We start from the raw sequence: 16456 nt of genomic DNA, 5'->3' as shown, positions 1-16456 counted from the left end.
GTTTGATGGAAAAAGAGAAATGGCTTCCTTAGGATAGCGGTTTTAATCCCTCGGTGGGCGGGACCGATTGCGTCACCCCAGGAAGGGGCCTACTGGCAGCTCTGATATAAAGAGCTCAGCAATACCTACCCAATGGGCAGGCATATCCCATACATAATGTCGTTGATGGTCGTCTTCTCTTTCAGGGAACCAGGGTTATGGTAAGTAACCTAATGTTTTCAGTACATAATATATTGTGATACGGGTATTGTAATTCTTGTAAGAGGTATAGATGTAAGTGTTGGGATGGTTTAGTGTCCAATCCAATGACTGAAATGGAGTGGCTCTGTTGCTCTACCTATGGAAACTTGCCAGAAAGTAAACTTCCGTCTGACAAGGTTTCTGAGAAGCCAGTGACAGTTGTTTTTGCATTCTTAGAAATAACTAACAGAACAACCAAAATACTTTTCCTTTCAAACTGAACTACAAACTTCTATCAGAGAATGGGATTATATTGAACAAAAACTGAATTATTGACATTAGTTATACCAAAACTGGTCACCTAAAATATATTTGTTCAAATATGTTTTCTTAATTGGCATTTCTTTAAAGGTACACTAAGGATAGCTGATATCAACTGAACAGATTATACTCTGGAATCGTTGTTTTAGCTTTTAATAGTTGAACATGCAAATACAGAACTGTGTTTAGGTTTTTAGTGATAAAAATATACGTCTGGAGCTGAAAGACTAGATTTGAACAGACACGTCAGGCGCATTCACACTGACCTTATCTTGCAGCGCAATTTCCTGCAGTTTGATGCACGCACCACAGTGGGGACTGGAAAATAATGTGGCAACAATGATATTTAAAGGCTGCCCTAGACTACACTAATAGAAAAACTTTAAAAAGTAGGATCATTCTTTCTATTTAGTTTTATTGGATGTCATCATACACCGACCCACAAGACGTGGCTCCCGGAAAATAGACACACACACATATATATATATATATATATATAACCAATATCGTATCGATGGGGGCTTCTACAGCAGACTGGGTCACATGACTGTATATGAGTCATTGTATGTATATCAGGCTATTTTGTTAATTGTTAAAATGACTTAATACTGTACTAAATGCAAGGCCAGATTATGCCATCCAAATTGTCAAGGGTGAAGCATTGCAACCCCACACAATGATAATTTAAAACACTTGCATCCTTTGATGTAGCAACCAAGTAAACTACAGCCTCTGGTACTGGTAATACAATTTTCCTCCACCAGATGTCAGCATAACCTCAAAAGAGCTGTGTTGGGTTTATGTCATTACAATTAACCCTAAAACAATTTAGCTGTATAAAACTGAGCCGCATATTGAACACTTTCCCAATTCGCAATTTTGCTTAAACATATTAAATACAAACCATATTGCACCATATTAAACGTTCAAAGAATAGAATGATTGATATCCTGGCTGAAATGTTCGCACACATTTGGTATCAATTGTCTTTCCAGTCAGTTCTCACACCAGAGGGAATTCTTTGAAGCAATAAAACAAGTCTTAACATGTTTGATGAAAAATCACAGAGATGTTGGATACAAACTACAAAGTAATCTATAAACATGCCCAAAATAAACTTATTGGAAATGTCCTTCGTTTCCCAAATCATTTTAGATAATTGACCTTTATTTATGTCTCAATAAATGAAAAAACTTGCAAGCTATATATATATATTTTTTTTTAATTATTATTATTTTATTTTTTAAACATCCAGTTTGACAGTTTGGGGCTTTTAAGGTGGTTTTGAGAGATGATATTAATTAGGAAAGTAATATGAATTTAAAACCAAAAGAATATGTTATATAACAGCTAAATAAACAATGGGGTTTTTTTAAAAATTTATTTTCATTGCATATGTTTAACATTTCAATTTACAGTATATAAGAGCTAGTTATTTTGGTGTATGGCTATATATCGTAAAACCGTAAAAAAAATACAATTTTATAACACAGGTTTTACTGCTACAAGCAGCAGTGTGGAGCAGTGGTTAGGGCTCTGGACTCTTGACCAGAGGGTCGTGGGTTCAATCCCCAGTGGGGGACACTGCTGCTGTACCCTTGAGCAAGGTACTTTACCTAGATTGCTCCAGTAAAAACCCAACTGTATAAATGGGGAATTGTATGTAAAAATAATGTGATATCTTGTAACAATTGTAAGTCGCCCTGGATAAGGGCGTCTGCTAAGAAATAAATAATAATATATCAGGTCGTTGTAGCAGCCTTTTTGTGTGTTACAGCTTCCCTCCCATGAACCTGAGAGATGCTACAGTATGATTGTGTAACAGATGCAACATCATTTTAAAACAGAAACAGAAAGCAACTGCTTGTTTTTTTAAAACCCTGTTGATTATTTTTTTCTATTTTAACAGAAACAGGAATAGAAAATATAACAATATCAATATTAAATAACAAAAAAAAAAATCACATTTCATCGATAATTCCCAATACCCAATCATTGATTGTAGGGACAAGTAGACAAACATTTCGGGTAGTGTGCAACTGTAATTTCTGTCCCCTTTGACAGCATCTGTGTAGAAATGTTCCATTTACCAGATTAGCTTTTCAAATGACATTGCCAGAACGCTGAAGTTATTATTGTAAACCATGATCACAACAGAAGCAACACCAGGGTATGATAGAGAATACCCTTAATAGAAGATAGGAAGAGGAAATTAAATATTATAGACTTCATATATTTCACATGGGTGCACATCCATTCCTACATTATAACTAAACAGAGGAGAGAAACGGTCAATGCCTTTTGTGATGTCGCAGGAAGTTGGTGCTGTGCTTGATTTGTTACCCAATCAGATGAAGCCTGGCCATTTAGCTGGAAAGTGAGGCTACTTTGCAAACGAAGGGGAGGGAGCGTCCACAAGTGATGTCATTCCAGGATCTCAGAGCTGAAATAATACAGAAAGTAAAATGTAATGTATAGAACGCACTCAAATGGAACGTTCACACTTTAAATGTGTCACTAGAATTTTTGTAACTTTTCTTGAGAGTTTATTTATGTGTATTTATGCAGTATTTAAATTACGTAGCCACTGATGTTGTCATTATTGGACCCTGTACCTAGAGCAGAATTGGGCAACTGACCTTACCTGACTTTCTTCCAATCCAGGTGGCTGTCAGAGCCATATACGGCTCTGGTGACTGTGGCTCAAAGGTGACATCTAGTGGTCATTTTGAATTATTGTTTGTTAGCTTGGGAGCACCAATTGGAAACTATGGATTCTGGTGGCATGTATTTTGTTGTTTTAAAAACAAACTTTTTTGAGAACATGATTTGCGTTTTAACACAAGCACTAGAAAAAACTTCTAAGCCAACATGCAGTCTTGAAGGTGTTACTGTCTTTTATGGGCAGTTGAAATTAAAGCTCAAACATTTCCCCTGTATTTAACTTTCTTAAAGCAGAAAAAACCATGTCAATGTTCCAAGACTAAGAAGCAAACAACTTGAGAGTGCCTAAGATACCAGCATCTTGACTACATTGCTTCGTTCGTTGCTTGCGGTTTTGTAACATGAAGGTGTTTTTCTCCTTTAAATAAAAGAGGCGCTAAATAAAATAATGTGCCGACAACAGCCTAAGAGCGCGGTGGTCTCACCCGTGGAAGCCGTGGACCCCATCTCCACACAGTCCTCGCTCTGCCCCAGATTCGCCTCGTCGTCAGGCTGGCTCTCATCCCAGTAGCTGAAAGTGTAAAAGGAACCGTCTGACCACTCAAAGTTGCTCTCCTGAATAGAAAGACAAGGGAAAAATGCAACTTCTGTTCACAAACCCGATTTGATCAATCTATAACAGTAGGATAAGTCACAGCTGGACCTAACTATATTAAGGGAATCCTTCTGTTTGGCATCAATAATACAGCTTTTTCAAGGATTACCCCTACATGTAATCCTGGGGAATGCACATGGAAAATCTCAAATACAAATCTCAAAAGTCCCACACTTAGCAAACTGTGTAGCTTAGTAAATATGCCCCAGATCAACTTCCTCCCTTCTCACCTTTCTCCGGTCATGCAGTCCAATCCAGATTCCTGTTGGAAAATCAAGGACAATGCTGTTCACCAGATCAAACACAAAAGTGTTTTCTTCCCAGCTGTGGAGCAAGAATGCAGAAAGGATGAAGACATTCTGCATGATGAGACATAAATAAGTTCTGAATCTTACAGCTTGAGCGTGCTGTGAGCTAATGCACCATTGCTTTTTCAATAAAAGAGGTAATCGGCCTTCAGAGTTGGCTGAGCTGCCTTGCGATCATTAAGACGCAAACAGACAGGACGCACTGCAACTGCCTGAAGGGAAGACGATCCTCCATAAAATAAAATCAGTTTTATCTTGCAATTTAATACAAGATACTTCATTTCGAGACATACTTTGATTTCTGCTATATTCTGATATAAAGAATCATTTTTTCATCTTTCTGTTAAAACAGTATTAGCCAAGGCTTAAAAAAAGACATTTCTTACCCCCATTAATCAACCACATTCCAATACCTTGTTTTGCTGTTTAACAGACTTTATTTTGATCTCTTTTATCATTGTACATTTGAGACACAGTACTCTGTGTTACAGGGTAAAAGACCCTCACCGGTGAGGTCATTTTACCATAAGAACCTATCTGTACCTGGTGGGGTCCTATTCCCTGTAACACAGGAAGGAAGTGGGTTTATAGTGCTGTGGATGGTAGGACAACTGAGCTTCAGCCCAGTCAGATAGAAACTAAAGTCTGGAAAGCAAGAGGGACTACCAGCAATACTGAAATATGTCTATTCAATAAGAGGGAAAATAAATTCTTGGTTGATACACCTTTAATGGAAAATATGATTGGAATGTATAAAGTACACGATAATGCTTTCAAGTTACAATACATTATTTTCATTGTCTTGTACATAGATAGAGTCGTGCATGTACAGTACTTTAATACATTAATATAGGGGTCTCCTGCTTTGCTAGTCTTGTATATAGAGCTACAATATTGAATATGCATGCAAATAACATGTTTCAGGAAATTAGAAAATAATAGAAACAGCCCTTATAAAAGTTTCCCCACAGTATTTTTGCACAATACCTTTGTAGTTTTACTATGCTTTGCCCATGTTATACTATGCATTTACCACAGTTTACCCTGGTTTGCCAGACTTATTAATATACTTTATCATACCTCTCTGAGTTTTACAATGCTTACCTACTTCACAGTGCTTTATTACACTCTGCTATGCTTTTACTGTGGTAAACTTTTATAGGGGATATACAAGCATATCACTAGGTAGAAATTTGAAGTTATGGATATTAAAGCATATGGAAGTAGATCTTTTATTACTTTACCTGTGGATGGACACCAGCTTTGCAGAGTTTACCCCATTGGAGAATTGAGCACAGTGCAGCTCAGCCTCCACCCAGGTTTTGTTAACAGGGAAGTATCGGTAGCAGCATCCACGGAACTCTGACCAGAAGAGGGGGCAGTTCACCAGGGGCTCTGTCCGCACAGGCTGAGTGGACAAGACTGGACACAGCATGGTATAACGTGCCAGTGATATCACAGGGCTTTCAGGAATGCAACAGCTACAGCTATGCAATTTAATGTGGTAGAAAATGTTGAATTGTTTCCTATTTGTTTTCCTTGCAGATTCCTTTCATTCTCCTATCTGATCGATTGCCAATTAGTGTCATCAATCAGACAGTCACTCAATCCATCAGTTAGTCATTATTTATTTATAGGAAAGAAAACAGCCTGAGGTGTGGCTGTGCTCTCAGCACTGCAGATACTGTAAAACATACATAATACATTCTTAAAACAGCTTAAAACATCAGCGTGGCTTTTAATCCACAGTTCCAATAAAATATCAGTGTACATTCCTGCATAAACCTCAGCAGAACCCTTTGTAGATCTCAACAACAGCAGCAAAGGCAACTCAATGGATTCTGAACAGATATTGCAGTGGTTAGTACAGATATGGAAACACAATACTTCAATCTCGGTCTGTATTGGTTTATAACATACTACAACATACATTGCAGCTGCCTACCACTGTAGTACTGTATTGCACTAAAGATAACAGGAGTCTACCCTGTAGTATTTCACCGATTCCTTCTATCCTTGGTCTTGAACCTAACTTCACTCAGTTTCTCTCAATAAACTAAATGGCTGAAAAAACAACAGTTCAAATGACTCTTTCCTTACCTCTCTTCACGTTCATCTGCGTCTCGGACACTCCAGCTGCCCACAGCTGAAACAGAAGCATTGCCCTGCAGAGATCAAAAGCAAGACACCTTCCCATTGAGGCTGTGGCTCCTGAGCTCATGTAGACAATGAAAGCAGTACAAACCACAGGGATTGTAACCCCGATCCCCCTCTGTGTTTTAACTGCCCTGCCAGCGCTGCCCAGGGGAGGTGAGAGGCGACACCCAGCAGCAATGTTTGTGATGGGCAGTGCCTGGACAATCCCTGGTGTTTATCTAACATGGTCACTGTTTGTGCAAGCAGGCGTGATGCTCACACCTCTGTCGTTCCCTTATGATCGCAGAGCTTTTGATCTTCCAGCGCTGAGCTTAAAGTGTTTACTGAAGCTGTCGAATAGATCAGGAAAGATCAGCATTCACACCTAGGGGTCGTCAATAAAGGACACCCAGCCATCTCTAAAAAATCTATTGTAGTTTGTGAACAGGCCCTTTAACAGTTGTATTGTCCTTCAGGGGGAAATGCATGCAAAAAATAGCAAAGATTTGGCCATTCCCGTTTAACCAAGATATTTCTTATGTCTGAACAGCAGTGCCTAGTTTAATAACCCCCAACAAATCTTCCAATCTCAGATAAAACCCCAGTGCCTTACGCACACCTGTCCTTTTTTAAAACCATGGGGGGTTTCGTGGGAACCTCGTGCTGCTACCAAGCAAGCCTAACAGCAGCACTAGGCCTGGCTTCTTGGAATTCCTTTCCCAGCTTGCAGACTCAGAGTGTTGCCACATGACCAGATTATATGGGAGTCCTGCTATTTGTGACACCTTTTTTATACCCATCCCAGTTTTAACACATCTACAACTATACAAATGTTTGGACAGTATGTGGGGACAAAAGTCTTAAATCAGCAAAGAAAGCTACCAATCACAAGTCTCAGCTAAGTGTCATATGTAGTTGGTGGAAAAATCTTTGAGTGGAGTCTATTATGTACACCAAATAAACTATTACTTGCATTTTTCAGTTTAAAACAAAAAATATATAGAAAACACTGAGTTTGTTTTTTACGAATTGCAAGTGACAATAGGAATCTGGTAGAAAAACAATGAAGTTGGAAATGATAGAATTGTGTCCGTGTGTTTCCGCCTGCCATCCTCCTTCCCTGAATCAGTGTCACGGAGGAGTGGGGACTGATTAACATCAATAGCATCACCACGGAAACAAAGCAGTTGCTTACCGACTTTTCTTTTTTTAGTTTCTGTGTGCTGCCATGTCGGATTATGTAGCATGTAGCAAATTAGTGACAGCTGTACAGAAAGGGTTCTGCCAATACTGCAACATTGTACAATGTCTAACTATAAACAGGACGAGACGATCAGGTTGAGACGGGTGTGCAAAGGACTGAAGAAAGTTTAAAAATAGCATGCTGTGATTAATCTGGACTATATGGGAACTAATCTGTGATTAATCTGGACTATACGGGAACTAATCTGTGCCCACATTCTGTATATTGCATTTCAATAAAAATAGGACCAAACCTGTCATTCTTTTACAGGATGGAAGATTAGATTGAACTGCTATAGAATACATTTTATATTCATGATTGTAAACCATGTTATGTATGATGAGGATTTGTCAAAATGATAGTACATCCTATCCTGTGTACAGATGTCATCCCGTACTTTCTGTATTTATATCATTTTATTTAGACAGGCGAGTGCAATGTGTAACTTGAGTTACTTAGCAAATAAACAGCCACATAAACCAACAGGCAGTTCTTACTTTTATTTACTTGTGAAAAAGGACAGCCCCTGTAACAATTTCTCATCTAAGATGATGTGCTTTGTAAAAAAAAAAAAAGCAAAAAAAAAAAATCATCCATGGTCTTCCAGCATTCTTTTCAATAAAACGTTACTTGTAATAACAAAACACATGTGGACACCAAAAACACAATTGATACGATATAATTTTGTAGATCATGTTATTTTACAGATAGTGTTTACATAACATGCAAATGAAAAGAAGAAAAGAGAACTGCAAACTAAAACAATTAAAACTAAAAACAGATACACATCTATAGTTATATAGATTCCATGGTATTTAGGATGCAGGTTGCAAAGGTGAAGAGAATGGATTTGAGGCTGTATTAGCATGGCACTATAGTATAAATATATTGTAAACATTTCTTACAACAATTATTATTTTTAGCTTCAATTTTAGAACCCTGGATAGAATCTATTAACCCAATCTGCGCGATACTTTCCAAATTCATGAAGCATCATCTGGGCATATTTGAAGCTTATTTCATGGTTATGTCTGTTAATGTATGCACTTGAGCTGCACAGAAAGAAACAACAAATAAGTGACTGAAATTCTGTACATTGGAAATGTTGAGACTAACAGAAGCCGAGCCAATACACTTTGATTACCCCTACTGATGACATTTTACTTTAAAACTGCATGTCAAATATTCAACTGCCCTATACACTAGAGCTCAAAGCCTCAAACTACTGGTAACTGACTGGCTTTCAGAATTATACCTCGTCCCACCAGGTACTGCAAACCAAGTGCCTCACATCACACCCTTCATCCAGTGGTGGGACGTGCAGCTCTGCTGTGTGGCAGGCGTTTGCTGGATAGTTAGTTCTTGCTATTGGTCCCCTTGCTGTTAAGCAGGCTGATTCTCCCCTTGACCCCGAATGAGGTAGATTCCTGGAGGACCTTGTCCAGAGTGGTCTTCTTAATAGCGGCTGGCGAGATCTTCTCCTGGTCGGCCAGGCACTGCAGCTCCCTACAGAAGAAATGGCAATTGTAGGGGGCCGGAGATTAATCAATATTAAACTACAGTACATACTGACCCCAGACTCCTACATGCAAACGCTAAGGGACACAAATCCATTGACACAATGATTCTATTCTAGAATGTCTTTGTAAAGTTGTTTGCTGTCGTTTGAAATCAGCGCTGGGATTTAAAACTTCTCTTCCAGCTATCGATCAAGGCAGAATAACCATTCTCGGTTCGTATTTCATTATATTACACTTTTGCATGGGTTCACAGCATGAATTATGAATAATGTATAGGCCTGTGAAGATGCAGAAATTCTTAAAATATACACACACTTACACTGACATTTGGATGGAGAGCAGAAATGAACAGACAAGTTAACTACATGTAAATTAAAGAAGAAAAATTATATATATCAGTGACCCGGAAATGAGAGAAAAATAATCTTCCAATCAGCTTTTCAAACACTCAGTGTGGAAGTTAATTGCTATTGATTGATACAGTGGAACGTTGCATATCGGACCGTCACATAACCTCCCTGATCAATTAACCGCCTCGCTAAATAAATAAATAAATAAATAAATAAATAAATAAATAAATAAATATTAAATGTAGGCTACGAGAGTAATGGCATTGGCAGAAAATGCAGCTTCCGCGATGGAAACAGAAAGAAAGCGTTATAGCAATCAGCCTTTTGGTGCGTTCCCCTTTAAGAGAGGAGGGCTGTGTGCGTGTGTCAGTCAGCTGCGTGTAGCAGTGATGTTTCAATACACCAGTTGAGAAAGTTTTTTTTTTTTTATGTGTTTATATGATGGAGCACACGATTCCAGATATTGGCAGTGTGTTGTTGTAGCTTTTAAATGCATTTGAATTAAACAAAGCAAGCTTCATAAACGCAATGCTTACCGGCCGTTAGTTTAAAATAGCCAAAGCAATATTCCAAACCGAGCTGCTTATCGGCTGTTGGCAATATCAAGAAAGAGTGCAAAGTACCGTGACAGAGATATTAAGGAAGCAGGGACTTCTAGAGTTAAGAAAGAAGCCATTAGTTGTTTTTATTTTTATTTTATTTTTTTTAAAAGCTTTGGGCGGAGAGAGCTTATAGCAAACCGCATAGCAACACTGTGTATTGTAGCCTAATTAATCTCGTTTACGTTTCCTTACTTTTAAAGTAAAAACTGTCCCCATGTTTAAAGCAGTTTGCGTGTTTTGTTCACTAACCTATTTATGGATGTGTAAATGCTTTCTATAGATCTTCGCAAATCTGACTTTTTTCACATATCCGCCTATACCCCAGTCCACAGGGGATCGGATATGCAACGTTGTACTGTACTCTTTTGTATCAATTGTAAACCGAGGGAAGCACCGCTTTTCTTTTTTTGAAATCAACATGTTAATAAATAGATTTATTGAATGGTACAAGTAACAGCACACTACTGTGTATACATATATATATTACACACACACACACACACACACATACATACATATACATTAGTGTGCACACTTATTACAACACATCATTGGTTCTCTAGTTTATTGGACTCAATTCCTGACAAAAGTACCAATGTACCAACAAAAAAGATACCAAGCTGTTATTGATGCCAAAGGTGGCCATGAAAGACACTTTCAGACATAGCTGTGTTAGTTTTGAATTAGTTTCATGCAAGAAGAGTTTGCAAAAATCAATAACTAATTTCTGTAGAAAACCAATGCAATTTTTGTGTGTCAAGCTCAATAAGTGTGGCACTGCAGTAGAGGAGAGAATCATTGCTCCAGCACTTCATTTATTACCAGAGTATTCAAAGTGTCGCTTACATGACAATAAGTTAAATACATTTCAAACTATGCATGCATACCGCCTTCACGGGAGAGCAATTATAAAAAGGAAGGGGTTTGGCAATCCCCCCACCCCCAAGTAGTTTTTCTAATTGGTGCAACAGAAAGATTGACACTGGGGCGGGTTTTATACTCGGTCGATCTGACGCCTCATTGGTGCGCTCTGTTCATGCTGTAGTAGGCGGGGTATGGTATCCAGTCCACATGGTAAGAGAGTCAATGACGAGCGTTTTTTTTATATTTTTTAATAAGGCGGCATTTCTAAACAAAGGACATTTTTTTTGTACATTGCTACGTACCTTGATTTTGGACTGAACACACTTGAATGCTGACATTTTTTAAAATTATTTTTTCAAATCCGCTAAAAAAGTAAGAACAGCTCTTACACAAACATAGCTTGAATTTGCAATTTCATTTTTTTCTATTTTTCTTTCCCTATTGACTTGGAATTGTGTTCCAACAGATTACTTGTCAGTGGACTTTGCATTCCCCAATCTTCCCACTACTAGGCAGATGGCTTTTCACTTCAAATTGTTTTTGGACCGAACGGCTGTTTATGTTTAGTTTTGTTTGTATGTTGGAACTACTGCACTAAAGTAAAGGATCCTTCAAACAGGTAGGCCAGGCATCTCTTTTTAACAAGTTAATGTAAAGCTTGTGTGATACTTGACCATATAAAATTAACTGCACAAGAAGGGAAACACTATATTAATTACTTAATATATTACTTGATTGTGTTAGATTGGCATTTAAAAATAGGACTAGTGGCAATGTTTGGGAGGTTTATGTACTATTTAGAGGAGAGTATTGTCTGGCGTGGGATTCAAGTACTCGAGCAATATATTTTTGAAAAATCCCACCCTAATCTGGAGATGTAATAAGTGTGCACACTGCTGTAAATCCATTCTCCTGTACCTGGTCCTGATGCAGGATGTCTCCACTGCGTTGATGAGAAGACTGCGGAAGCCTCCACTCTCCATGACGTGCAGCGCATGGATGGTGGCGCCCCCTGGGGAGCACACATTGTCCTTCAGCTGGCCGGGATGCTGCTCCGAGTCCAGCACCATCTTAGCAGCTCCCTGCGCACGAGAGGAGAACAGGTTAGGGAACAACCTCACATTCACCGGCTTCTCTCTTGCGCTTTTATCATCAGTAAGAGAATGGTACCAACATGGGCAGCCACATTTAAGTGAGATGACAGAAGACAAGTGGCTGCCGTCAGCCTGGCTGTTACTGACCAGTAGGGCTTGAGCTCCCAGTCTGAGCGCCAGCCTCCTCGGCAGCCCCATCTTCACTCCACCGTCCGCCAGCGCATCCAGGGCTGTGAATGCCTGGGAAAGCAACAGGATTACTGTTAGCAATCTCTATGGGATAAACATTATCCCTTACTATACCACAAACGGATTCTATTGTGCCACTTGCGGTATAACAGGGATAACCAAAAGAGAGTCAGGCAAGTGAACTTGACATGAACGTGACTCGTGATAACTGGTCCGCATGTTGTTTTACCCCACTCAGACCCCTTTGTTACTAAATATCACGGTATCCCTGAAAAAACAATCCTCTATGTACCAGGGATGGAAAAACACATTGGCCAGCAACTGGTTTTTACTATAAGATGACACATCTTCGCTTGTTGCCTATACACTGTAGCTCATTTTAAAACCTGGAACGGGTAAAACTTGTTTCCATCTCTGAATGCACTCACGTAGGCAGGCCCGCTGCCGCTCAGCCCGGTCACAGCATCGATCAGGTCCTCCTCCACCTCAATGCAGAACCCCACGCTGGCCATCAGCTGCTCCAGCAGCTTGCCGTCCTCCAGCTCAGCGTGGGTGCCCGTGGCGTACACCGTGGCTCCCTCCCGCACCACCACTGGCGTGTTCGTCATGCAGCGCATCACCTTCGGGGCCGGGTGGCACAGAGACAGCTTCTGAGGGGGCGGAACAGGGCTGGGTCAGTGCGATTCTCCACACCTTTCATTACAGGGCTTGCTGCGATTGTGGAGTGCACTTGCATGGTATTTGAAAGGACTAGGAAAAGACATTTGCACCACAAAGCATCCACAGCATAAATCATTCACAAAATAATATAGAGCGTCAGGATTTGCTCTAACAAAGTCCTTGATATTGCACAGTGTCAAAGTACAGTCAATTATGATTGAGAGCATTAGTCAGAAGACTGGGTGCATTGAGGGAGGGCAAGACAGGAGAATCATCACAAGAATTCCATGCAGCAGCAGCAGAGCTGAGCTGTTCTGTGCAGCCCAGGCTCACCTTCTCAATGGATTGAATTGTGACTCCTGCAGCACAGGACACAACCAGGTGTCGGTTCTCGATGTCAGGCCCGATCTCATCCAGAACGAAGGGGATGATGTGAGGTTTGACAGCCAGGAACAAGACATCGCTGTTCTTCACTGTCTCCTTGTTGCTAGTGGTGAAATTCACACCCAGTTTCTAGAAAAACAAAGATATTAGAACCAGAATGGCAGTATATAACTCTCACTGACAGAACCCTGAAAAAGGCATTAGCAGAGGCCTTTCTCTGCTTGACTTAGTTGATTAATCGCAAATAGCGCTCACTCAAATAGTATATATAGTAACCATAATACAGACACAGCATCTCACATGAGGATTGTATACAGGAAAGGCTAGCCTTTGACCAGACAGAGTAACGCTTGATAAAGTATTTTTTGATTTTTTATATAGCGCCACTCGCCAATTGGCATTGGAGCGCTGAACCAGGCAAAAGACATTAAAATCATGAAACATACAGTACCATGTGATAAAAACATCATAAACAATATAAAACACACAATACAACGTGAATATATTGCACATAATTATACACTTTCAAGTCATGTATTAAATTATTAAAACCATTCCAGCTCTCTAAAGTTACCCACATATTCTTTGATAAAGCAACGTTTTTAATAGCTTTCTAAACTGAAGAAGGCTAGAAGAGGTTCTAATTTCCACTGGCAACAAATTCCATAAATGAGCTGCTCTGACCTGAAAGGTGCGGTTTCTAAAATTAACCAGGAAATACAGAGGAGGAGAAATATGGAGGGCACCATTTGAAGGTACATTCCTGGTATTGATTCTAACATGAAGAACAGCTTGAAGGTAGGCTGGTCCAACTCCATTTAACACTTTATAAACAGTGCCAAGGATTTTAAAATCTATTTTCTCACGGACTGGGAGCCAATGTACCTCCCTCAGAACCGGAGTGATGTGGGAGCACAGCAGAGTCCCAGACACAAGGCAAGCTGCCATGTTTTGAATCCTCTGAAGTCTATTAAGCTGGACCACAGGAAGGCCTGAATTAAGGAAGTTGCAGTAGTCCATCTTAGGGATTAAAAGTGTTTGCACAACTCTCCGAAAAAGGGAACATGGCAAAAATGGTTTAATAACTTTTAAATTACGCAAGAGAAAAGTAGATGAACTAACCACCTGGTTAATTTGGGGGATAAATGAAAGGTGATTATCAATAATCGCTCCTAAGTTCCTAGCTTTAGTAACTACAATAGGTGTGGTTCCACTAATATTCAGAGGGATAAAATTATTGGAGCTTCTTGAGAGTCACTGTCTATCCTAATAGTAAAACCTCAGTTTCTGAAGGGTTTCGTTTCAACCAGTTTAAATTAAGTCAGGTATCCACCTTTGACAGGCAGTACTCCAGACCAGCCCTCAACTCCTCAACATTGCCCGAGACACGCACACACAGCTGTGTGTCATCAGCATACTGGTTCAAATTGTAAAAGAATATTCTCAACAATTATAAATATATTACACAAGTCTGTTCATGCTGTACTTTCATTTTTTGCAACTGCACTTAGAAAAGCAAATGATCAACACTCCTGTGAACTAAGTGAGTTTGTTCTTTTTTGTTTTTTGCTACAGTGCAATACAAAACTATATACATTACAGGTAAGAAGCACACCTATAGAATAACACTAAATCCTTACCCTTAGCCCAGTCACAGTGGGGAGTCCAGTGTCTGGGGAACTGGCTGTGATCTTATGAGTTGCTATTACACCTGAACAAAAAATATGAATATTAGTATTATACACCCAGTGGTCACTTTATTAGGAACACCTGGCACGTTTGCATGGGACCCTCCAAAGGTTTGTAAGTGCAAATTGGACTGGATCCTTTCATTCCTCAGTTATTAAACAATACTATAGAACATTGTAATCTAAAACATTTCATAACACCATGGAACAGGGGGTTGGGATTCTGGGTGTGACACACCTTCTGGGATGAAGGCACTACGTTCTCCAGGTCTCGGCGGTCCCTATTATTAGTGGATTTAATAAATGTTAGTATCACTTCTTACCTGCAGCTGTAAACCCTCTCGCCAGGGCATACGCCAGTTGCCCCGCTCCAATGAACCCAACGCTCATTTTTATATTGTTTAGCTATTCTTCTAGTGGTGTGCTGCGATTAAACAAAGCAAGCATCTGGATTAGGAATAAACAGAGACTTAAGAGACAACCCGCTACTTTTTGTAAACAGTGCAATTCAATTAACATTAAAAAAAAAACATAGTATAGACAAATGAATTGAAAACGTCCAGTCTAATAAACAGCACTGGCATATTGTGAAATGACGAGATATTATAGACAAACCTGAATAGAAAATAAAAACCCTTCGCGATACCCAACTGTGCCACCTGTTTGTTACACAATATGCAAGAATGCAATTTAAAAATGCAACATTTATTGTGCACGAAAAAACAGAACGTTCAGACAACGTACAATTTCAGTCGCTTACCTGTTGCGTGCTAATCAGTCCACTTTCCACCTTTGTGACTCTAACCAATACTCAGCAGCCACTGGGTTTTGTTGTCAACGTGGCTTCCTCCTTACTCGTCTGTATGTTCCCAGAAAATGGGGTGCGTCACATGTTGCAGTGAACCAATGAGTGGATGCTTTCGAGAAAGACGCGCCAATCGCAGCGGGTCTTGTAAATGTGTCCAGTTTGGGGTCGGTTTGTATTAAGAGATAAAGCTCGTTGCATCATGCAAGTATAGTTGATTTGTTAGTGAAATGTTGGTCCTCGTCAGGAGGCTTGTTTAGTTACAGTAACGCGCTGATGTAATCGACAAAGCACTTCAGATATCGGTCACGTTTTATTTTGAGTGTCATAAATAAGTATTTAATTAATATGCAAACAAACAACGACCAAGTTTCAAAAAACATACTCAACACATAGGTAATAATAGCTGAAATGACAGTCTAATTGATAGATACACACATGTCTAGTGACTGTTTATTAACATGTAACTAAACTGGTGGTCAAGAAGGAGGGCAGGTGTCAGACACTTGACCAGTGAAAGGTGGAGAGTGGCTTTAACTCTCTCTTTGCAGGTCCCCTTGGTCAGTGCTGCTGTGCCAAGCTGTGGAAGTGCAGAGGTCAGGTTTCTCAAAAGCTGAGCTGCGTCTTAATGCTTGGGAGTTGGTCACATTCCAACCACAGCTGCCTTGCAAAGTAACCCACGTTGCTGAGCCAGGAGCCCAGGGTCTCTGGGGGTCTGTGAATAAGGCTGGTTTGGGGGATATCAGGTTTGCCTTTAAAGAACTTTCTCGCAAGTGGGATTAATAAGGAATGT

General features: G+C 39.7%; 2 protein-coding genes across 4 annotated transcripts; both read right to left on the bottom strand.

Moving 5' to 3' along the window:
- Positions 1-2021: 2021 nt before the first annotated feature.
- Positions 2022-6349, bottom strand: LOC117424772 (C-type lectin domain family 19 member A-like). Its single transcript, XM_034041477.2, has 5 exons — positions 6229-6349; positions 5373-5550; positions 4051-4144; positions 3651-3780; positions 2022-2944 (listed from the first exon to the last, which is right to left on the bottom strand). The coding sequence occupies exons 1-5, from the start codon at positions 6347-6349 to the stop codon at positions 2868-2870; spliced, it is 600 nt and encodes a 199-aa protein (XP_033897368.2). The 3' UTR covers positions 2022-2867.
- Positions 6350-7992: 1643 nt separating this feature from the next.
- On the bottom strand, positions 7993-15763 carry pycr1a (pyrroline-5-carboxylate reductase 1a). Of its 3 annotated transcripts, none has more exons than XM_034040290.3 (8): positions 15619-15763; positions 15182-15282; positions 14811-14881; positions 13120-13299; positions 12555-12776; positions 12085-12177; positions 11762-11925; positions 7993-9013 (listed from the first exon to the last, which is right to left on the bottom strand). In XM_034040290.3, exons 2-8 carry the CDS (start codon positions 15246-15248, stop codon positions 8863-8865), a joined length of 948 nt encoding a protein of 315 aa, XP_033896181.2. In that variant the 5' UTR covers positions 15249-15282; positions 15619-15763; the 3' UTR covers positions 7993-8862. The 3 variants fall into 3 exon arrangements, with proteins under 3 accessions (XP_033896181.2, XP_058848392.1, XP_033896182.2); XM_058992409.1 differs by having other exon boundaries at positions 15603-15735; XM_034040291.3 differs by lacking the exon at positions 15619-15763 and adding an exon at positions 15474-15610.
- Between the last annotated feature and the right edge of the window lie 693 nt (positions 15764-16456).

Source organism: Acipenser ruthenus, chromosome 19, assembly GCF_902713425.1.
Source record: "Acipenser ruthenus chromosome 19, fAciRut3.2 maternal haplotype, whole genome shotgun sequence".
Classification (NCBI taxonomy): Eukaryota; Metazoa; Chordata; class Actinopteri; order Acipenseriformes; family Acipenseridae; genus Acipenser; species Acipenser ruthenus.
The sequence above is the reverse complement of the archived record's forward strand: the minus strand, read 5'-3'. Positions and strand labels throughout refer to the sequence as shown.